This window comes from Dama dama, chromosome 9, assembly GCF_033118175.1.
Source record: "Dama dama isolate Ldn47 chromosome 9, ASM3311817v1, whole genome shotgun sequence".
Classification (NCBI taxonomy): Eukaryota; Metazoa; Chordata; class Mammalia; order Artiodactyla; family Cervidae; genus Dama; species Dama dama.
Genome location: NC_083689.1, coordinates 47,031,428 through 47,055,178, shown reverse-complemented (window position 1 = coordinate 47,055,178; position 23,751 = coordinate 47,031,428). Strand labels below are relative to the sequence as shown.

The 23,751-nt window shown below is 53.3% G+C and overlaps 1 protein-coding gene and 1 non-coding gene across 2 annotated transcripts; one reads left to right on the top strand and one right to left on the bottom strand.

The window, feature by feature from the left end:
- The first annotated feature begins 805 nt into the window (after nucleotides 1-805).
- Nucleotides 806-23,321, top strand: BTBD2 (BTB domain containing 2). The gene is made up of 9 exons (XM_061151286.1): nucleotides 806-1,197; nucleotides 14,315-14,434; nucleotides 17,493-17,649; nucleotides 18,636-18,741; nucleotides 18,826-19,023; nucleotides 21,313-21,505; nucleotides 21,616-21,703; nucleotides 21,945-22,091; nucleotides 22,337-23,321. Exons 1-9 carry the CDS (start codon nucleotides 815-817, stop codon nucleotides 22,496-22,498), a joined length of 1,554 nt encoding a protein of 517 aa, XP_061007269.1. The 5' UTR covers nucleotides 806-814; the 3' UTR covers nucleotides 22,499-23,321.
- TRNAE-UUC (transfer RNA glutamic acid (anticodon UUC)) lies at nucleotides 6,968-7,039 on the bottom strand. Its single transcript has one exon. It is a non-coding gene; the product is annotated as a tRNA-Glu (tRNA).
- Nucleotides 23,322-23,751: the final 430 nt, after the last annotated feature.

Sequence of the window (23,751 nt, the reverse complement as noted above, 5' to 3'; positions counted from 1 at the left end):
TCATGGGTCAGAGATTGGGATCTGGGGTTTAGGGACTGGAGTTGGGGTCTGAGTTCTGGCGTCCCGGGTCTGGAATCTCAGGTCTGGAGTTGGGATCCAGAGCCTGGGTTCTGAGGCCCAGGATGTAGAAGTGGGATTATGGGGACTGGGGTCTGAGGTCTGCAGCCCCTGAAGTTGAGGATCTAGGATCTGGGCTAGTGATTCCAAATCTGGGGTCAGGGTTTTGAGGTTTGAGGTCTGGGGTCACAATTTCTGGATCTGGGACACAGAGTCTGAAGTAAGGGGTCTGGGTTTAGTACCTGGGTTCTGAGGTCCAGGATCTGGGATCTGGGGTCTGAGGTACAGGATCTAGAATCCCGGCTCTGGGATCTGAGGTTACTGACCTGGAATCTGGAGGTCCAGTGTCTGAGATAACAGATCTATAACCCGGGGCCGGGGTCTGAGGTACAGGATCTAGAACTCGGGGTTGGGGATATGAGGTAACAGATCTAGAACCGGGGGTCCAGCGTCTGAGGTAACAGATTTAGAACCTGGGGTTGGCGGTCTGAGGTACAGGATTTAGAGTCTGGGGTCGGGGTCCCAGGTCTGAAGTACGAGATCTAGCACGTGGGGGGTCCCATGTCTGAGGTCGGGGCTCTGGGGTCTAGGCCCAGGGTCTGAGGTACGAAGTCGCCATCAGCCTCTGCTTGCCCCCGCCCCGCCCCCTCCCTCTCCCCTCCTCTCCTCTCCCCTCCGTCCCCCATCTCCTCGCTCCTCCCCTCTCCTCCAGCTCCTCCCCCGCCCAGCCCGCCCCGCCGGGCGCCGCACCGACAAGATGGCGGCGGGTGGGAGCGGCGGGCGCGCGTCGTGCCCGCCGGGGGTCGGCCCGGGCGCGGGGGGCGGCCCCGGGGCCAGCGCCAACGCCGCCCCGGCCCCCGGCAACGCGGCCGCCGCCGCCGCCGCCTCGGCCCCCGCTGTCCCCGGGCCGCCCCCGCCGGTGTCGGTGTCGGGGCCGGGCGCGCAGGCCGCGGCGGGCGGGGAGCGGGCGGCCGAGGAGCCGGGGGCGGCGGCGCTGCTCCGCGAGCCCGTCTACAACTGGCAGGCCACCAAGCCCACGGTGAAGGAGCGCTTCGCCTTTCTCTTCAACAACGAGGTGCTCTGCGACGTGCACTTCCTGGTGGGCAAGGGCCTCGGCGCGCAGCGCATCCCGGCGCACAGGTGGGCCGCCGTCCGCGACCGCCGCCCGACCCGGGACCGGGTTAGCACCGAGGCCCGCCCCCCGGGACTCCGTCATCCCCCAAGACGCCGCCGCTTCCCGGGACCCGGTCATCCCGGGACCGGACCCCTACCCCTACTCCCTCCCCAGGATTCAGTCATTCCTGGGATCCCGCTCCCCGCCTTCCCCCAGGAAAACCGCCAGCCCCGGGGACCCAGCACCCGCCCTTCCTGGAACCCTTGCTGTCCTGGGGACCTGCCCTCCCTCACCGCCCCGGGGCCCCAGCACCCTTAAGGCCCCGTGATCCTGCCAGGCCTCCGTCCAGCCTGGACTTCCAGATACTAGCTATGGTCCGCTCCTGCGACCCCTGCCCCTCCACCCTCATCGGAGTGTCCTGGCTGGCTGATTCCTGACCCTGCACCCATGGCCGAAATCTCCCAGGTCCGCTGACCTCTTTCACTTGCTGCATTTCTGACCCTCCAACTTCTGCCAGGCTTTCCAGGCCTGCAGACCCCAGCCTGGCCAGCCGGAGGACGTCCAGAGACCCCATCTCCTTCCGCCTCCTCCATCGGGCCCCAGCGACCTCCTCCCCCAAGTGCCCCCTCCTTCTGTGGCTGGGAACCCCCCAGAGCCCCGCTAGACTCCCACCTCGTGAACCCCAGACCCTCATAACCCCCGTTCCCTGACTCCATACATCCCAGGTCTCCTCTTGAATGGGGTTTTCCTTGGTGCAGGCCCACACCTCTGCCAGTCTCAGGGGTGCAGCCTCCAGACTCCTGGGTGGGGCGGGTCTGTATCAGAGACCACCCTGCCCACTGCTTGCTGGGGGATGCTGGGAGGGTTCTGCTGCGGGAGGGGGCTGGAGAGTCTGCCAACTCTGCCTGGAGAGTCCCCAACCCGCTGTGAACGTTGTCTTCACCATTGTGATGTGTGGCTTTTACTTGGCCTGTGTCTTCGAGATTCTTCTCTCTGGCCCTTTCTTGGTTATTTATGTGCAATTGGGACTAGATTCCTGTCCGAGGAAGGTTCTATGCCCATGAGGGGGTCCCCAGGACCTCCTGGAGCTTGTCCCTGCCCTAACCTTCTCGCCTTCCCTGCGAAGCCTCCCTAGAGGGCTGGTTGCCTTCTGACCCAGGAGCCCCCAGCCTCGCTCATGCCTTTCTTGTTTCATATTCCTGCTCTGTGGATCCTCTTGGTGGAAAGTTCTAGTTCCTTTTCTTTTCAGCCTTTGGGTTGTTATTTTATTTGCATTGTGAAATGTTACCTGCCACGATCAGGAGCATGAGTGACCCTGGGTCTCCTGGGGCTCAGTTTCCCTCCACCTCATGACCTGCGACCAACCATTAGACACTTCCTTCCTGGGGCCACTGGGAGGGTGGCCCCTGTGACCAACCCTGGGGCTAACCAGGTCCTTATCACAGTGCCCGGGCTCATCCTCCATACAGGCTGGCCTCACAGGCTGGTGGGGACCAACCCAGTGCTCCGGGAAACACTCCAGAGCATTGCTGCTGGAGCCCAGACAGGAGTGGGGAGAATTCCTCACAGCACGTTCCCAGCTCCAGGCTGGACCTCACCCCCGCCTCCCTCCCAGATGGGCTGCATTAAGGGACTGGCTTGTAAGGAGCAGATTGGAACCCCATCTTGGGGAAACCCAGCAGATGCCTCTTTAGCCAAGTGGTCAAGTTGATGGTCCTGGAGGTGTCTGCACCCCCAGCAGGAAAGACTCCTCCCCCCTGTGTGCTCCAGCCCCAGCCCTGAGTCCCAGTGTCGTGGGTTGATGGTGGCCCCCAAGTTGTGTCCAAGTCCCAGTGCCCAGAACCCATGAACGGGACCTTATTCCTTATTGGGAAAAGGGTCTTGGCAGATGTGATTAAGAGTTTCAAGAAGAGATCATCCTGGATAATCTGAACAGCACTAAATCCAACAAGTGTCTGTGTGAGAAACACGGAGAAGAGGGACCAGGCAGAGACTGGAGGGACATGGCCACAAGCCACAGTCTGCCTGGGGCCCCCAGGAGCTGAGAAGGGCAGAGCCTTGCAGGGACCATGGCCCTGATCTTGTACCTGCAGCCTCCAGAACATGAGATTCTCTCAAGTCACCCAATTTGCAGGAATTTGTTAGAGGAGTCCCAGGAAACCAGTCCACTTGGAGAAAATAACCAGATAAACCCAGTGGGGCATGCCTCAGGACCAAGACACCGTAGGGTCCCCAAGACGATCCTGGGAGGAGCCCAAGGACACAAATAAATGCCACGTGGGATCCAGAAACAGGGCCTGGGGCGGGAAGAGCATTAGTGCAGAGCTGGTGACTGCTGAACCGGACCTGAGCTTGCTCCACAAAGCAGACTGAGGGCAGGGCTCGTGCTAACTTCCAGAAAGGCTGTGGGGTCTGTACCCACCATTTCCCAGGATCCAGGCTTGTGGTGATCTCGGGCTGGGGCTCAGAATGGCGTGGACTCTGGGTGAAGGGTGACCTGGTGCATGGGATGCAGGAGGCTTTCCTTTGGCATATGTAATGGCAGAGGAGCCAACTCTGGCCAGGACAAGCTCAGGCCTCATTCAGAGTCTCTGCCTCCCACCCCCACCCCCTCTCCACTCTACTACTTTTTCATAGCTCTTTTTCCTTCTAACTTCTGTGATGGCTGTCCTTGGCTTGCCGTGAGCAGCGTCTTGCTGCTCTCCCTCCTGCCAAGCCCAGGAAAATGCTGGCACTCTAGGTGCTCAGGAAATCCATTGGTCCAGTGTCTGTACTCACAAGGCTCTCTCTGAGGAGGTACTGAGCATCTTCAGGGTAGCACTGTACAATTTGGTGGGCCCACGTTACTATCTAAAATACCTTTATTCACATATCACTGGAGATTTAGCAGCACAGAGATGTCCCCAAAGTACAGCAGTCTCTGTGTGTGCTTAGCTAAGTAGCATGTTTTTTGGTGACTGTGGCTTTATGGTGGATTTTGACAACTGCTGTGGCTGTTCTTCCCAGTTTTGCTCAAGACTTTTTGTGAAGGCTTTTTCAGCTCGTCTCACACATTTAGCTGTTCCAGGATCAATTACCCATCCCTTCCTCCTGTCCATCCCTCACTCAATCCAACAGTCTCTTAAACGGTGCTAACAAAAGACATCTCTCCCCATGGAATTTACTTTCTAGCACAGTACCAGCAAATTTTTGGAAAGAGCCAGACAGTAAGTAGTTTCAGTAGGCCACATGGTCTGTGTCCCAGCTGCTTAATTCTGCTGTAGCAGTGTGAACACAACAAGACAGAAGTGAATGTGCATGGCTGTGTGCCAATAAAACTTTATTTTCAAAAACAACTGGTGGGCTGAATTGGGTCCAAGGGCTGTATTTGACCAGTCCCTGGCTCAGTGGTTCCCTATAATCTTTAGAATCAGTTTGTCAAATGCTAAAGAAATGACTGGAGGGGTTTGTCTTAGCAAAGATACCAGGTTGGGAGAGCTGACAGTTTAGAATACAAAGTATGGGCACATATTGTCTCTTCATTTATGCAGGGTGCTTTTGTGTTTCCTTAGGGAAGTTTTGTAGTTTTATGTTTTGTTTTGTTGTGTTTTTTGGCCACACTGCCAGATTGTGGGATTTAGTTTCCCCTCTAGGGATTGAACCCAGGCCCCCTCGACAGTGAGAGTATGGAGTCCTAACTACTGGACCATCAGGGAATTCCCAGTTTTATAGTTCCTTCATTTAGGTCTTGCACATTTATTGCTAGGTGGTTTTTTTTGTTGTTTGTTTGTTGTTTTTTCTCTGTTGTGAATAATTTCTCCATTACATATTTCTTAGCTGGTTCTTGCTGGGAAGCTGTAGGTCTTGCACATTTATTTTTATCCACTGGAATGATTTCTTTCTGAATCCTCTTTGGTGTTAATAGCTGTTTCTAGGATTCTATGGTCCAGTGCTGTCCAGTAGACTTTTCTGTGATGATGGGAATGTTCTAGATTTGTCCTCTCCAGTCCTAGCCACTAGTCACACATGGCTACTGAGCACTTGAAATGTGGCCCTCACAACTGAGGAACCAAGTCTTTTGTTTTCTTAGTCACACGACATGGCTCGAAGCATCTTAGTTCCCTGACCAGTGATTGAACCTTTGACCTCAGCAGTGAAAGCGTAGAGTCCTAACCACTGGACTGCCAGGGAATTCCCAAACGGAATCTTTTTCTTTTTCTTTCTTTATATCTATTTATTTTTGGCTGCCCTGGGTCTTCGTTGCTGTGTGGGCTTTTCTCTAGTTGCAATGAGCGGGGGCTACTCTCTAGTTGCAGTGGTTTCTCTTGTTGTGGAACACAGCCTCTCGTTTTGCCGTTTGTAGAAATCTCACATAATTAGAATGACAGAATGTGTAGGCTTTGGTCTGGCGTCTTTCATTCAGTGTCCTGTTTGTGAGATCCATCCACATCCTTGTATTGACAGCTCATCTCTTTTTATTGCCAGAGTAATTCATCTTACTGCTGAATCCCATTGCATGGATGGACCACACGTTGTCCGTTCACCAGTCATATGGGTTATATGGGCATACAGGTTAAACGGGTTATTTCTAGCTTTTCATTATAAGGAATAATACTGCCATGAGCAGTCAACATTTGTGCAGAAGTCTGCATATGGAAGTATTGTTTCTTTTCTCTTGGGTAAATACCTGAGGGTCAAATGTTGGAACTGCAAGGTAACATTTACATGTGACATTTTAAGAAACTGCCAAACTGGTTTCCAAAGTGGCTTCCCCATTCCCCACCCACCATGATGCCCGAGGACTCAGTAATGTTTTTGGCCTCATAGGTGAGTGGGAAATGTTCCCTCCTCCTCTCCTTTCTAGAAGAATATGCAGAAGGTTGGTGTTAATTTCTTCTGGGAATGGGCTTTTCCTTGTGGGGAGATTTTCTTTTTTCTTTTTTGGCTGCACTGTGGGGCTTGTGGGATCTTAGTTCCCTAGCCAGTGATCGAACCTGTGCCCCCTAACAGTGGAAGCTCAGAGTCTTAGCCACCGGACCACGAGGGAATTCCCTGTAGAAAGATATTTTTTTTCAATTGGTTGTGTTGGGTCTTTGTTGCTGCATGAGGGCTTTCTCTAGTTGTGGTGAGCAGGGGCTGTTCTTTGTTGCGGTGTGTGGGCCTCTCGTTACAGTGGCTTCTCGTTGCAGAGCACAGGCTCTAGACACGTGGGCTCAGTAGTTGCAGCCCATGGTCTTTAGTTGCTCCATGGCATGTGGGATCTTTATAGATCAGAGATTGAACCTGTGTCTCCTACACTGACAGGCAGATTCTTATCCGCTGTACTACCAAGGAAGTGACAGAAGATTTTCAGTGACTAGTTCACTTGTTATTTGTTTAGATTTTTCTGTCTTCAGTGAGTGTTGGTAGTTTGTCTTTACAGGAAGTCATCCATTTCCTCTAAGTTGTCTTTGTTTGTTGACATAAAGTTGTTTCAAAGTTCTTTTACTACCGATAGGGTCGATAGGGTCATAGTGATATTCCATTTTCAATCCTGATTTTGGTAACTTGTGTCTTTTTTCTTGATCAGTCTAGCTAAAGTTCTAGCTGTGGTTTAATTTTTTTTTCCCCCCCAAAGAGTGACCTTTTGGTTTCATTGATTTATCTCTATTTTCCTATTCCCAGCTTCATTAATTCCTGCTCCCACTTATACTATCTTCTTTGTTCTTTGGGCTTGATTTGCTCTTTCTTTTCTAGATTGTTGAGATGGAAGATTACCTTGCTGATTTTATTTTTTATTAATTTTTGGTCACTGTATGTGTGCTTGTGAGATCTTCGTTCCCTGACCAGGGATAGAACCTGGACCCCGGCAGTGAAAGTGCCAAGTCCTAACCACTGGACCGCCAGGGAATTCCCAGAAGCTTAGGTTGCTGGTTTTAGATCTTTATTTAATGCATACATAATGTTTACCCCAAGCAGTGTTTTAGCTGCATTCCTTACACTCTGATGTGCTGTGTGCATTTTTGTTCCAGTCAAGATCTTTTCTAATTCCCCTTGTGTTCCTTCCCTGACCCATGGGTTACTTAGAAGTGTTGTTTCATTTCCAAATATTTGGGGATTTCTCAGAGGTCTTTATGTTATTGGTGTATAATTTAATTCCTCTGTTTGGAGAACAAGCTTTGACTTCTTTCAGTGCCTGTAAGTGTATTTGTTTGACTTTCTACCTGGTCTGTCCTGGAGAATATTCCTTGAGTATGCATTCTGCCATCACCGGGCTGAGGGTTTTGTTTGGGGAGTTTAAGAAATCTTTATTTATTTGACTGTGTCAGGTCTTGTTTGCAGCATGCGGAATCTCTAGTTGTGGCGTGCAGGCTCTGTAGTTGTAACATGTGGGCTCAGTTTCCCCATGGCCTGTGGGATCCTAGTTCCCTGACCAGGGATCCAAGCTGAGTCCCCTACACTGGAAGGTGGATTCTTAACCCCTGGATCACTGGGGAAACCCCTGGGCTGAGGGTTTCCTAAAGGTATGTTGGTGGTGGTGTTCAGTCTGGCTGTTTGTCAGTTGTGAAGAGTGAGATGTTGAAACCTCCAGTGGAAACTGTTGGATTGTCTCTCCTGCCTTCTTTATGCTTAGTTTCTCTCTGTGTGGTTTGGGACTCAGTTGTGTGTTTGTTTGCGCTGTTACGTATTCCTGTATACTGAGCCTCTGTTCGTAGGAAACGTCCATTTTCCAGTAACATTCCCTGTCTTCACATCTGTCTTGTCTGGTATCGGGGCAACCCTTCCAGCTCACTGGTGCTTTCTGTCTGCAGGATATGTCTTTCCTCATCTTTCTCCTTTCACCCCCTTCGTGTGTTTAATGTAAAACTTCGGAGCCTGTGATGTCCGTCTGTCCCATCTCTGGTGACGTGAGCCTTGGCCACGGGGCAGGTTTCTCCACTGGGATGTCCCTGCTGTCCCCTCGTCATCACCCTTCCCTCCTGAGGGGTGCTCTGTACAGACATCCCCTTTCCTCTCCTCCTCTGCCAGCTGGTGGAGTATCTCTGGATGGTGGTTCTAGCTGGAAAGAGTTGTTTACTCTGGCATCTGCCATGTGGTGATTTCCTGTTTCCGTAACTCCTTCCCCATTTATTAACTGGGATTCTGGAGGGAAAAGCTGTCCCTTCTCCCTTGCTCACACACCTCCTCCGTTATATATTTATTTCATCATTGACTCACAGTTGTTTATCCTGTGGGTCATTGTCCAGTAGGAGCATTACTGTCCCGGATTTGGCCATTGGAAGTCCTTATAGTTGGCTCAATTCCTTTTAACATTGGCCTGTCATATTGGGAGAATGTCTTTATTTTTTGGCCCCACAGGACACCCCAAGCTCATTTCATCCTTCCCCTCCCTCAGCCCAGGAATCAGCCATTTCTCCTTTTAGTGGAAAATGGTATTTAGAAACCAAGATACAGGTGCTGGGTGTGCTCACTGCTGCTGGGGTGTTGTTGTTTAGAGACCTTCTTAGCAGATGGAGCGAGGAAATATACCAACACACACAACCTCTGTTTCTGTGTCTGTCTCCATCCGTCCATCTAGTCTGTCCATCTGTCCATCCATTCACCCACCTAAAAGCCACGAGATCAACTTGAGTCCCTCTGACTCTGGCTCAGCCTTGGAGAGTTCATCCCAGCCTCCCTTCCCCTCACCTGTAACTCTCTTCTCCAGTTCTGAGAATCTGGCTCTCATTCTGCACATGTCTGCTTAGTGGCACAATATGTGTAGTTACAGAGCTGCTTTCCCTCTCCTGTGAAAAATACTTTCTCTGCATGAAGCACAGTATTTGTATATAGTTCTTTTGGCCTTTAACCTGTTTCCCAAAGCTGCTTAGCTGGTCTTTCTTCCCTGTCCCTTCAGGGTAGTATGTCATTCTTTCTTTCTTTTTAATTTTTAAGTTGTAAAATACATATACCATAAATTCACCCTTTTAACCATTTTCAAGTGTACAGCTTGGTGGTACTAAGCATGTTCATGTTGTTTGCAGCCTCCCCCACCAGAACGCTGTCCCTGTGAAGCACTGACTCCCCACCACCTTCCCCAGCCCCTGGCCCCACCATCTTCTCCCTGTCTCTGTGGATCTGACTCCTTTAGGGACCTGTGAGTCGAACCAAACTCTGTGTTCTTCTGTGTCTGGCTTCTCTCACTGAGAATCACGTTCTCAGCGTCTGTTCGTGTTGTAACATGAGTCCAAATCTCCTTCGTAAGGTAACTAACACTCCTTGTGTGGACGGACCACTTAGTATGGATGATATGCTCATTGCTCGTCTGTCATCTGTTGATGGACATTGGGTCGCTTCCGTCTTCAGGAGTCCGTGGATCATGACATGCTGAATACACATGTGCAGGTTTCGTGCGGACGCGTGTGTTCACTTCTCTCAGGCACATAACCTGGGGGTGGCACTGCCGGGTCAGACAGGAACTTCATGTTTCGCCCCCTGGTGAACCACTGGCCTGTCCACCGCAGCTACACACCTCATGCCCCCTGCCCCTGTCACCCTGCATGAGGACTCTGTTTTCTCCACATCCTCAGCAGCTCTCGTCATTGTCTCCACATCCTTAGCAGCTCTCGTCATTGTCTAGGTTTTTTATTTTAGCTGGTGGTCCAAGGGGTAAGGTCATGTCTCATGGTGGGCTTTTTTTTAAACTGATACTTTTGCTTTCTTGCTGCATTTCCATCATACTTTCTCATTAATTTTGATCTTCCAGAGGCTTTTGACTCTTACCACTGTAAGTGCGTGCATGCTTGTGTCTGACTCTTTGCGACTCTATGGACTGTAATGCACCAGGCTCCTCTGTCCATGGAATTTCCCAGGCAAGAATACTGGAGTGGCTCGTGGTGGGGTTTTTTTTTTTTTTTTTAAATTTATTTGGCTGCATCAGATCTTAGTTGCAGCACTCAGGATCTTCGTTGCCTCATGTGGGATTTTTCCTTGTGTTGCATGGAATTCTAGTTATGGTGCATGGGGTCACTAGTTATGGCACGTGGGCTTAGTTGCCCTGGGGCTTGTCAGTTCAGTTCAGTTGCTCAGTCGTGTCCAACTCTTTGCAACCCCATGAACTGTACACACCAGGCTTCCTTGTCCATCACCAACTCCTGGAGCTTGCTCAAACTCATGTGTGTCGAGTCACTGATGACATCCAACCATGTCATCCTATGTTGTCCCCTTCTCCTTCTGCCTTCAACCTTTCCCAGAATCAGGATCTTTTCAAATGAGTCCTTTCTTCACATCAGGTGGCCAAAGTATTGGAGCTTCAGCTTCAGCATCAGTCCTTCCAATGAATATTCAGAACAGATTTCCTTTAGGATTGACTGGTTTGATCTTGCTGTCCAAGGGACTCTGAAGAGTCTTCTCCACCACCACAGTTCAAAAGCATCAATTCTTAAGCGCTCAGCTTTCTTAATGGTGTAACTCTCACATTCATACATGACTGCTGGAAAAAACCATAGCTTTGACTAGATGGACCTTTGTCAGCAAACTAATGTCTCTGCTTTTTAATATGCTGTCTAGGTTTGTCATAGATTTTCTTCCAAGGAGCAAGCATCTTTTAATTTCATGGCTGTAGTCACCGTCATCTGCAGTGATTTTGGAGCCCCCAAAAATAAAATCTGTCACTCTTTGTATTGTTTCCCCATCTATTTGCCATAAAGTGATGGGAATAGATGCTGTGATCTTCGTTTTTTGACTGTTGAGTTTTAAAGCCAGCTTTTTCACTGTGTTCTTTCACCTTCATCAAGGGGCTTTTTTTAGTTTCTCTTCACTTTCTGCCATAACGGTGGTGTCATCTGCATATCTGAGGTTATTGCTATTTCTTCTGGCAATCTTGATTCCAGTTTGTGCTTCATCTAGCCCGGCATTTTATATGATGTACTCTGCATATAAGTTAAATAAGCAAGGTGACAATATACAACCTTGACATACTCCTTTCAATTTGGAACCAGTCGGTTGTTCCATGTCTGGTTCTAAGTGTTGCTTCTTGACCTGCATACAGATTTCTCAGGAGACAGGTATGGTGGTCTGCTAGTCCCATCTCTTTAAGAATTTTCCACAATTTGTTATGATCCACACAGTCAAAGGCTTTAGTGTAGTCAATGAAGCAGATGTTTTTCTGTAGTTCTCTTGCTTTTTCTATGATCCAAAAGATGTTGGCAATTTGATCCCTGGTTCCTCTGCCTTTTCTAAAACCAGCTTGAACGCCTGGAAGTTCTTGACTCACATAGTGTTGAAGCCTTGCTTGGAGAATTTTGAGCATTACTTTGCTAGCCTGTGAGATGAGTGCAATTGTGTAGTAGTTTAAACATTCTTTGGCATTGCCTTTCTTTGAGATTGGAATGAAAACTGACCTTTTCCAGTCCTGTGGCCACTGTTGAGGTTTCCAAAGTTGCTGGTCTATTGAGTGCAACACTTTCACAGCATCCTCTTTTAGGATTTGAAATAGTTCAGCTGGAATTCCATCACCTCCACTAGCTTTGTTCGTAGTGATGCTTCCTAAGGCCCACTTGACTTCACACTCCAGGATGTCTGGCTCTAGGTGAGTGATCACACCATCGTGGTTATCTGGATCACTAAGATTTTTTTTGTATAGTTCTTCTGTGTATTCTTGCCACCTCGTCTTAATATCTTCTGCTTCTGTGAGTTCCATACTGTTTCTGTCCTTTTTTGTGCCCGTCTTTGCATGAAATGTTCCCTTGGTATCTCTGATTTTCTTGAGGAGATCTCTGGTCTTTCCCATTCTGTTGTTTTCCTCTATTTCTTTGCACTGATCACTGACTGAGGAAGGCTTTCTTGTCTCCTTGCTATTCTTTGGAACTCTGCATTCAGATGGATATATCTTTCCTCTTCTCCTTTGCCTTTCACTTCTCTTCTTTTCTCAGCTATTTGTAGGGCCTCCTCAGGTAACCATTTTTTGCCTTTTTGCATTTCTTCTTCTTGGGGATGGTTTTGATCACCACCTCCTGTACGGTGTCATGAACCTCTGTCCATAGTTCGTTAGACACTCTATCAGATCTAATCCCTTGAATCTATTTGTCACTTCCACTGTATAATCATAAGGGATTTGATTTAGGTTATACCTGAATGGTCTATGGTTTTCCTACTTTCTTCAATTTAAGTCTGAATTTTCCAGTAAGGAGTTCAGGATCTGAGCCACAGTCAGCTCCTGGCCTTGTTTTTGCTGACTGTATAGAGCTTCTCCATGTGGGATGGATCAAACCTGCATCCCCTGCATTGGAGGGGGGATCCTTAACCACGACTGCCAGGGAAGTCCCCTCATGGTGGTTTTGATTTGCCATGTTCATCATCATGGTTTTGAGGGTGGATGGAGAAGTGGGGTAGGAGACTCCTGGCAGGAGGCCAGTGAGGGGCCTGGTCGGCAGGGCTGCAGGGGGAGATGATCAGACTTCCCTGGACCCAGTTGCTCTGCCAGGCCTGAAGTTTGTCACCTTGTCCACCGGGAACACTGAGGACAAGTATAGCTCACCATCCTGGGCCCTGCACAGACACACCAGGCCCGGTTGGGCTGCCTCTTATGTCCTGCCAATGAATCGTCAGGGAAGGTTTTCCCCATAGGAGATCAAGATGCTCTGTTGAATCTAGAAGAAAGGAGGAACAAGAAAGCATTGCATATATGGATTGTGTGTGGGGCTGGGGACCCGGATGTCACGGTGAATGAGCGGGGCTCCAAGGACACGACAGGGCTGGCAGCTGAACAGGGCATGAGCATCCTGGGGTGGCCAGATGGTGGAGCAAACCACATCAGTTATCCTCTCTTGGAATCCAGAAGTCTACGATGGGGTGTGGCTGGGCTGTGCTCCCTTCAGAGGCTCCTCCAGCTTCTGGGGCCCCAGGCGTCCTGGGCTTGTGGATGCTTCTTCTCAGTCTCTTGCCTCCCTCATCATGTGACCTCTCCTTGGTGTCTTCTTATAAGCCATTGTGTCAGGGTCCAGCCTGGATGAGAGTAACCTGGGCTTAGCAAGTGATATCCACAAAGACTCTGTTTCCAGACGAGGTTTCCAGACAAGGTCCCATCCTGACGTTACAAGGGGATGTGACTTTGGGGACACTCCTTTCATCCACTATATTCAGCTTCTCACCTGGCCCCCATCTCTGGCCTGACCCTTGGGGTGCTGTTAAGCCCTGGGCAGGACTGGGGGCCAGACCAGAGCCTGGCAGAGCTGGGAGCACATATTCATGATGGAGGAGTGGGTAGGAGCTGGGGTGGACGGGCTTCTCCTTCCAGGGAGTGAGGGATGCCTGGGTGGGGCTTGCTGGGAGCTGTGGGTAGGGTCACTGGGCAGAGAGAGGCTGGGGAGTGGGCTGTCACTACTGAGTCCAGAGGTTTTGCATGGGGGTGGGTGCTCGGATCTCTGCATGGGTCACGGTAGGACCCAGGGAGCAAGTGTGATGCAGGCATGGTGGCTTGCAGACCCAGAGAATAGGGCTTTGCAGGGGGCTGGCCTCTTTGCCGGAGGCTGTCATGGGGCAGGCCTGGGGACCCTGAGTACACAACTGGTGGAACCCGGAGGACCCCAAGGCCACTCACATCCTAATGCTCCCTTGGCCTCGACACCCTTCCCCACAGACTCAGCACGGTTCTAATGTTCCCTCCAGGCCTTCCTTGGCAGCCTGACCCCGGGGGATGTGTGTAGAGCAGTGGAGTGAGTAAGTGAATGAATGAGTGAGGGGGTAAATGAGTGGCTGAGTGATAGTTGAACAAGTGAATAAATGAATGAGCGAATTGAGGGAGTGAAGTGGTTGAGCGAATGAGGGAACGAGTGGTTGAATGAATCAGTGAGTGAACGAGTGAGTGAATGATGAGTGAGTGAATGAAAGATGGGGGAGTGAATGAGTTGGGGGGTGCCTGAGCTGCCTGTGGCATGTGGAACTGGCAGAAAGCTGTCGTCCATGCAGCCCCAGGGAGATGATTTTGCATCTGTGCCCTCTGTCACTGTTGATCCACAGGAGCTAACTTCTCAGTCCTCAGGGACTTCCTTCTGGAAGGATCTAGGGCAGGATGCTCTGGGCAGGGTGTTACTGCTGCGGGGATGCTCGCTATCCACATCCCAGGGCCCCAAGAGACCCCAGGCTCAGGCAGTTGGGGACTGGTGGGCCTCGCAGAGGGTAACCAGGTCTTCTCTGATTCTCTAGGTTCGTGCTGGCTGTGGGCAGCGCTGTCTTTGATGCCATGTTCAACGGGGGAATGGCCACCACGTCCACCGAGATCGAGCTGCCCGATGTGGAGCCGGCTGCTTTCCTGGCGCTACTCAAGTAAGACCTTCCAGGTCCTTCCCACCCAGGGGTGGGACAGACACACCTGGTGGTTAATAAATAGAGCCCTGGGGACATTGCCTCTGGAGCCCCAGAAGCGACCCCCTGGAGATTTCTAGAACTCAATTCAGTGAGGGGTGGGCTCTGGACATCCCCCCCCCCATTTTCATATTTTGCATTTTTTGTGTCAAAATGTATTTCACATACTGTTCAACTCACCCTTGAAAGTGTACAGTGTACTATTAGTGGCATTTAGTTTTTCCACAGAGCATGCAGCCACCGCCTCTTAATTCCAGAACAGTCCATCCCCAGAACCGCACCCTTCCCAGCCCCTGACCACCAGGAACCCACTCTGTGTGTCTGTGGATCAGCCTGTTCTGGACGTTTCCCATCAGTGGACTCACACCCTGTGTGTCCTGTGTCTGCTTCTATCACTGAGCATTGTGGTTTCAGGTTCACCCACATGTTGGTGAATCTCCCAGTTTTCATTCCTTGTACTCAAGAGTTTTTAAAGAAATAGCCTAAAGTAAGAATTTTTAATTCGACCTATATTTTTTCTTTCCGAGTTTCATTTTTTTTTCTCAAGGACTTTAAAACAAATCTAGTGATTTGGGGTGGGGGTGCTACACACAGACTGCAGGAAGCCGTGGAGGCAGCACCACCAGGCCGGCAAGCTCCGTGGACTAGATGTGTAGCTTGAAGGTTATCCTACACGGTCAAACAGCTTTTCAAACACGGAGTTTACTTTTTAGCCTTTTTTGTTGTTGTTGGCCTCAGGACATGGGGGACCTTAGTAGTTCCCTGACCAGGGGTCAAACCTGGGTCCTCAGCAGTGGAAATGCAGAATCCTAACCAGTGGATGGCCAGGGAAGTTCTTTTCCCTTCTGATTATAAAAATGGCATTGATTCACAGAAAGAGAGAGGGAGGGAGAGAAAGAGAAAAGAAAAAGTGGAAGAAAATGGAGTGAACCTGTCCCCACTCTGAGCACCATGGACAAGGCCTTGACTGGCCGGTCCCGTTCATATCCAGTCTCATCTGTGTTGTGTACTCCCAGCCCCCGGCCCCAACTGTGTCATCTTCTCCCCTCTGGTATCCACAGTTACCCTCGGATGTAAATCAGTTCCTGTTAGCTCCCTCTAACCACGCTGAATTCTGCGGGCTGATCACAAACAACACTTGGTGGAGTAATCTCACTTCTCTGTCTTTAGGCAACTTTTCAAACCAGGGGCCACAGGCTGCCTGCAAGAGAGGGCAGGGGGTGCTGCTTCCATTGCTGCCTGCTGATCCTGCAGAAGCGGCCTGAAGGAATCTGTAAACTGTAGGCAGGGCTGAGTGCCAAGAAAAACTTATTTACAAACCAGGTGGTAAAATCACAGTGAGCTGTCACTTCACACCCACCAGGATGGCTATTATCAATATTAAACAAACAAGTTGTCTCAAGGACATGGAGAACTGGGGGCCTTGATGCACTTCTGGGGGAATGTGAAATGGGGCAGCCACTGTGGAAACAGTCTGGAGGATCCTCAGAATCTAAACATAGAGTCACCACATGCTCAGGCAATCCTACTCTGGGTACAGATCAAAAAGAAGGGAATGCAGGGACTTGAAGAGAGATTTGCACACCCACATTCACAGCAGTGTGATTCACAGCAGCCAGAAGGTGGAAACACCCCAGCTGTCCATGAACTTAGGGATGAATAAGGTGTGATCCATCCACATGCTGGAGTATTACTCAGCCTTCAAAAGGATTCTGACACTTGCTCCAACATGGATGGACCTTGAGGACATGATGCTCAGTGAAATAAGCCAGATGCAAAAGGACAAGTACCGTCTGATTCCACTAACAGGAGGTCCTAGAGGAGTCAGATCCAGAGACAGGAAGTGGATGGTGGGGCCAGGGGTTGGTGGAGGGGACAGGGAGTCAGTGTTTCGTAGGGACAGAATTTTAGTTTGGAAAGTTGAGAAAGTTCTGGAGATGGATAGTGGGGATGAAGGCACAATGATATGAATGTACCTAATGCTACTGATGGTCAAAATGGTAAATTTAATGTACATATTACCATAATTTTTAAAAATTAAAATAATGTCTATTTTAAAAAAAAGACAAAAAAAGTGACAGATTGCAGTTAGCCAAACCCTCCCTTTAGTCTAAACTTGGTGAGACATGGGGTGAAAGGCTGTTCTGTCTCATCTCCATCTCTCTCTGTCTCTCTCTATATATTTTTTCTGTTTCTCTTTCCATCTCTGGGTTTTGACAGCCATAGCTGTTCCCCTGAGAGGGTGGACACTACCTCCATTGGTATGTGAGGGGCTTACCCGTCTTCTCCCACATGTCCTGGTCTGTTCCATTACAAGGTCCCCCTCAGCACTGCTGACACTGATGGTCACTCTGTCCCTGACCCCGCCAGATCCCTGCTGCTGCTGTGTAGGCTTCCAGTGCATTCTGGGGGTGCTGAGTGCCAGGAGGGGGGCACCTTCCAGGAACTTGCTCTTCGGGCTGTTCCCGGTTGGGCTGGGCTTCCACCCTTGCTCTCTTCTGCTCCCGCTGTGTGCCTGTGGACGGACACTCGGGTGGTTTCCTGTGTATTGTGCTGCTGTGAACACGCATCATTTCTCCTGCACGCCCAGGGCTGCCCTGAGGTGCTCCCACCAGACGGCCAAGGGCTGCTTTCTCACTGTCTCCCGGTGGTTTTGTAATCGACCCCACTTCTGAGCCACACAGAGAGTTGGCCTGAGGGCAGGTGGTCACCACGGCCGCCAGCTGGCACTTCTGGTCCCATCAGTGGTTGAGCTTGAGCTGGCTGTGGCTGGGCCTGAGGGTGGTTCAGAGGGTCATGGCGCCGGGCACATCCCATGCTGCCCACAGAGGAGCCTGCTGTGTGGACACGTTCCGTGGGTAACGTGGGGGTACTTTAGCTGTTTCTTTTCCCTGGTAACTGCCTTTGAGGGGTTGAGTCCACAGGTCAGAGGGCAACTGGTGCTGCTTTGGATGGTTCCTTGGGCCGGTCTGGAGGGTGAGGGCAGGGAGGCTGTCCTCACGCCCGCCTCCACCCCCAGGTTTCTCTACTCAGACGAAGTTCAGATTGGGCCCGAGACGGTCATGACCACGCTGTACACCGCCAAGAAGTATGCGGTGCCTGCTCTTGAGGCCCACTGCGTGGAGTTCCTGAAAAAGAACCTGCGGGCTGACAACGCGTTCATGCTGCTGACGCAGGTGCGGGGCTGGGATGCAGGGGGCGAGGATGTCAGGGGGGAAGGCGTGGGACCCGCTGGGGCACAGGTGCTGAGTCTGGGCAGCAATACAGGTGGGTGAGGACGACGCCGGGGCAGGAGAGATCGGGTTGGTGCATTTCTGAGTTTTAGGTGTCTGCTAAATCTTGTGGAAGGATAAGTTCCTCCCTCATTGTACCCTGCACCCTGTGGGTGAGTTTCCCTGGTTACTCTTGTGCTTCTGTGGACGTTTTGGTGCCCTTGTGCAGGGCTCAGGTGTGGGGAGAAAGGTGTTCCGTTACTAGGTTTTTTAGAGGGGCACGTTTGAGGCTGTCTGGTCCCACTGACTGTGGCGGGGCTGGACCACTGAGAGGCTGGCTGGGATGGGGCAGCACCCAGGTGTAGTTGTGGCTCTGTGACCCCTCGCCGCCGTGGTATCTGGGCCCCGGCACATCTGCTGAGTTGCTCTCGAGTGCTAGAGCCTGGGCTGTTATGTGGGGACTGTTCCCAACCATTTCCTGAGGGCTGCAGCCACATGGGGCGTCCTGGCCTCCTAGCCCAGCCCCAGGCAGAGCACAGTGCATAGGGGTGTGGGTTCGGGCTGCCCCACAGCTTCCCGGGCAGAAAGGAACCAGAATCTTCTCTGTCCCTGGGCCCCACCCTGTGCGTGAGTTCTTATATCAGGGGCACAGTTCTGCCATGTCCTGCGGGTCCTCCTCGGCCCTCTCCCCAAGGCTCCTGCCTGACCTGGGGAGGACTGGGCCCACCTCCAGCCTGAACCTCTCAGTACCCTGACTTTTGAGGTTCAAGCCTGCCCTTCCACCGCCCCTACCCCCAGGCAGTGGTTACTGTGATTCTGGGACCCTGGAAGAAGATGATCTCTGGGCTGCTGCTCGGCTACCAGGACTTGAAATCCATGCCCATGTGGAGCCAGGGTTCATGTGGCTGGGTGTTGACCTGCTCTTCTCTTACTGCCCTCCCACTCTGCAGGCAAGACTTTTTGATGAACCACAGCTTGCCAGCCTATGTCTGGAGAACATTGACAAGAACACGGCTGACGCCATCACAGCTGAGGGCTTCACAGACATCGACCTAGGTGAGGCACACTGGTCGCCGCCCAGGGCCCATCAGAGCTCATCCCCAAGGTGGGGCCGCGCCCACTGACAGCCCTTCCCCGCAGACACACTGGTGGCGGTGCTGGAGCGGGACACGCTGGGCATCCGTGAGGTGCGCCTGTTCACAGCTGTCGTCCGTTGGTCCGAGGCTGAATGTCAGCGGCAGCAGCTGCAGGTGACGCCCGAGAACAAGCGGAAGGTTTTGGGCAAGGCACTGGCCCTCATCCGCTTCCCACTGATGACCATTGAGGAGTTTGCTGCAGGTAACAGGGGCACCAAGGAGGAGTGTGACCCCAAGTGTGAGTCATGTGACCCTAAGGTGGGCCACAGTGGGTCAGGCGCTGGCCCTGTCCATGTGAGAACCTGGACTGGGCTCGAGAACCTGATGTTGGAGTGACCCCCAGAGGCCAACCATCCTGAGTCTCCACATCTCAGGTGTCCACACGCGTGTTGTCTTGAGTGTTGCAGGCCCCCAACGGGGGCTCACGTCTGGGGGATGGGCTGTGGCGTCCGGGTCCTCCATGAGCCTGTGAAGGGCTGAGAGGTGTCTGGGGCTGTGCTGCAGGACTCGGATTGGGACTCAGACCCAGGCGGGGTTGGCCCTGGCCCTGCCCCCCGCCCCGTGGGGACCCTGCAATCCTTTGGGCCGTGTGGCAGTAGCTGCCAACTTGGCACCCTCCCCCTGGGAGGCTGGGTCTCCCCTTTGGGTCATTTTCGTGGCTGATGCCAACCTTGGTCCTGGAGCCAGCCTGGCCTGGGAGGTTCTGGGTGGAGCTGTAGCCCACAGCAGGTGCACCACGTCCTATCTCTCCCAGGTCCATGCTGCTCCTGTTCCCGCCCTGGTTCAGGGTCACCAGATTTAACAACGACAGCAAACAGATCGTTTTTCAGTGTGAGTGTCTGCCATGCAGCGGCGGGGAGACACTTCTTCTATGGGTCAGCTCTCTATGATCTGAATTTGACTTGACCAGGTGACCTGTGTTTTATCTGGCAGTCCCTGGTGGCACGGCAGAACTTGGGTACAGCCTCAGAGGCTGTCTCTAGTACTCTGGGGCTCACTTATCCATCAAATACTTAGCACTTCCTCATACCAGACCCTGGCAGCACCACAGTGATGTGACTGTCAGTAGTTGCAGCACATAGGTTTTCTAGTTGTGGAGCTCAGACTTGGTTGCCCTTTGGCGTGTGGTAACTTAATTCCCTGACCAGGGATTGAACCAGAGTCCCCTGCATTGCATGGTAGGTTCTTAACCACTGGTCTGCTAGGGAAGTCCCACCCCTATCTTGATGATCACGGATGTCACAAACATTGCCCAGTGTTCCCTGGGGAGCTGGGACCTCCAGGTGAGAGCCCTGAGCTGTCCCAACCTAAGACACCTATGTGAGCCTTGCAGGAATCCCTCTTTCTCCAGCCCTGCTTGTCACACTGAAACAGCTCTCCTCCTGGTCCCTCAGCCCACTTGGTTGCCAAAGCCCCCCAGGGTCTCAGGTCTCCTGGAAGCACCACCCTCCAGCCTTCCTTGGCCCCCTCGCCCCTCCTCCCATGAGGGTCCCTGGGCTGGAGCACCCACCCCCCACATGCAAGCTCCTGGGGGTGTGTGCCAGACCTGGGCCTTGTCCTTCTACTATGGGCGGGACCTGTGGGGCTTTGGCTCTTTGTCACTCAACTGTGTTTTGGAGAATTTTCCTGCCTGTTCTATTCCCCTTGAAAATATAGGAAAGTAGAAGGTTGGGAAAAAGTCCCCCAAAGACTACCCTAGCTGAGTGTGTCAGGACTGAGGTCAGAGGTGTTTTTCTTTCTGTTTTCTGTGCAGAGATTTAAAGAGTGATTCTTGTCTGTGTTCAGTTTTGTATCTTATGTGCTCCACGGACATCTCTCCCCTGTTGCTGCAATCTGCGCAAATGGGGCTACCGGGTCTGTGAGCCAGGCCATGGCTGACCTGCCCCAGAAACGAGCTCAAAGCTGGTGAATGAGTGATTCCTGTAAAGGAGGGCAGTGGTCTAGGCCTGTTGCAGACACCTCGTCTTGCCACAGGTGGTGGGCAGGGGCGGGTGTAATCCTCCCACCCACTGTGGCCCAGGAGACCCCAGCACCCTGGTCTTCCCCACCAGAAGCTCCTCTGGGCTCTTGGGTTGCTGCATCTAGGCTCCCACATCCACACTTTTCCAGCTCCAGGCTGTCTTGGGGCCAGCACCCCAGCATCTGTAGGTGCCTGGGGCGGATAGGCAGGGGGCATGAGCTCTGTGGACCGTGGTGTTCCCCTAGGTGGTCCCTGAGGAGGTCAGGAGACCTGAGGAGCTGAAAGGGATTTTGCCCAGTTAGCCAGCAAATTGGAGCATTGGCCCCATGTCAACCTGGGACTGTTCCCCAAACGCTCTTGGAAGGGCCATTTCCCCCTCACTAACACCCCCCCCGCCGCCCCTAGCCCGGCAGCTGCTTGGACCCACGACATTTTCCAGAAAAGAGAGACTGGGTCTTATGCCTTGCCTTCTGGTGTCTTTGTGCGCTCACGGTTTGCCCCGTCCTTCCCATCTCGCTCTTGTGCCCACAGGGCCCGCGCAGTCGGGGATCCTGGTGGACCGTGAGGTCGTCAGCCTCTTCCTGCACTTCACCGTCAACCCCAAGCCGCGCGTGGACTTCATCGACCGGCCGCGCTGCTGTCTCCGTGGGAAGGAATGCAGCATCAACCGCTTCCAGCAGGTGGAGAGCCGCTGGGGTTACAGCGGCACTAGCGACCGCATCAGGTGGGCGGGGCAGGTCGCGGGGGCGGGGCCTGGTTGGGGCCTCCCCGTGGGGAGGGGCGGGGCCTGGTTGGTCGAGGTCACTCAGCATCTCCTTCCTCCCATCCCCTCAGGTTCTCGGTCAACAAACGCATCTTCGTGGTCGGCTTCGGGCTCTACGGCTCTATCCATGGGCCCACAGATTACCAAGTGAACATCCAGGTCCTGCCCCCACCTCTGGGCCCTGCCCCTCCAGATCACCCCTTCCTCCTCTCTCCCCTTCTTCACATCCCACCCCTCTCCCCTAGCCAAGGCGGGGACCCAGGACCATGCCTCTCTACCCCCACCATTGGCCGCCTCCTTTCGGGTTAGCTCAGCCCTCGGGTCCAGGCTCCGTGGGATCCCGTGGGTGGGCACCAGGTTGGGGGCGCTGGGGTGAGCTGTGCCCGGCTCTGGTTCTTAGATCATCCACACGGACAGTAACACGGTCCTGGGCCAGAACGACACGGGCTTCAGCTGTGACGGCTCTGCCAGCACCTTCAGAGTCATGTTCAAGGAGCCAGTGGAGGTGCTGCCCAATGTCAACTACACGGCCTGCGCCACGCTCAAGGTGCGCCTGACCCCACCCTTGACCCCAGAAACCTACCCAGGACTCCAGCCCTGAACCTGACCCCCAGCCCAGACTCAGGGTGTCTGAGCCTCACCCAGGACCTCGCCTCCCAGTTACTGCCCACCTTTGAGGATGTGAGGCTCGGAGGGCACCACCTTGTGTCCTCCTTTGGAGGACACGGGGCAGGCCCTGAGCTGTGATCTCATGCAGCACACCCTTGCTGACCCGCCGGGTCCTCCCCACAGGGCCCAGACTCCCACTATGGCACCAAGGGCCTGCGCAAGGTGACCCACGAGTCACCCACGACGGGGGCCAAGACCTGCTTTACCTTCTGCTATGCGGCCGGGAACAACAATGGCACGTCGGTGGAGGATGGCCAGATTCCAGAAGTCATCTTCTACACCTAAGCCACTGGCCCAGCGCCCCCAGCCCCAGGCCACCTGGCCCCACTGCTGTGCCTGCCGCCCACGCCGCTGCCCCTCACAGGGCCAGGAGGGCTCCTCTCTGCGTGCGGTGAGCTGGCTGCCTATTCCAAGGTGATGGAGGGGTGGTCGGGGCGGCAGAGACAATCCCTCAGGACTTGGGGGGCAGGGCCGGCCTAACCCCGCCCTGAGCAGAGGGTCTGCCCGCCCACCACCCCTGCAGCCCCACTCAGGGTTGGTGTAGGGTGTTGCCTCCTGTTTGTTTCAGCTGCACATGGCAGTGCGTCCTGAATTCCCGTTTCTCTGGTAGGAGAGCGCGTGCGGGGCCCTGGTTGGCATGGGGGGCTTGTGTGCCTCTGCTCTGTTCACTGGGGAGGCTCAGGGCCCCCAACCTGCCCGAGGATGAGGGCTCAAGCCCTCCCAAGGTCCTGCAGGCCGGCTTCCTGCCAGGCCCAGGCCCTGCCCCTGGGCCCAGTAAAGGACCGTCTGTGTCCAGCCTCCCTGGATGCCCCTCCCCGCCCCTGCAGCTGTGGACGCAGGCGGCAGACTGGGTCTGCCTGGGAGGGGCAATGTTGCGGGCCAGCCATGGTGGCCATGTCCCTGCTGGCCCGCCTGCCCACCCTGTAGCCCCACTCCCAGCCCCCAGCAAGTATTCTGCCCAAGGTGCTGGAGGGTGCAGCCCCCACCCCACCCCCATGCTTCCATCTGGAGCCTGTGTCCTCCCCGAAGCCATGGAAGGTGTGTCTGCACACCATACCCCAAATGTTTTTTTTTTTTTAAATAAAGGAAAGAAACGTATAAGCCCTGAGACATGTGCTGCTTCCGGTGCAGTGGGGTCCTGGTGGAGCCAGACTTCTCACCTTCAGCACATCCAGATCACACGGGGCTTGCCCTGGGCTCCTTCTGGAGCAGCCAAAAGTGTCGGGAGCCCCCCCCACCCCGAACCGGGAATCTTGTCGGCTCCCTGGACCCAGGGATGCAACCCAGAGTGGCCCTGCTGGCTCTGCCCAGGGGGGTGTCCTGCTTCCACAACCCACCCTGGCCCCTCCTATCCAGTGAGGACTCTTGGGGATGACCTGGACCCAGGACCAGGCTGGCTGCAGAGACTCTGAGCCCCTAAGCTCCAGCCCTTGGGCTCTACGTCACCTCCTGAGACCTGCCACACTGCAGGCGGACCCCAAGTGAGGGGTCCATGGGGCGGGGGACCAGGCCTCCCACTGTAGCCCCCAGAGCAGCCT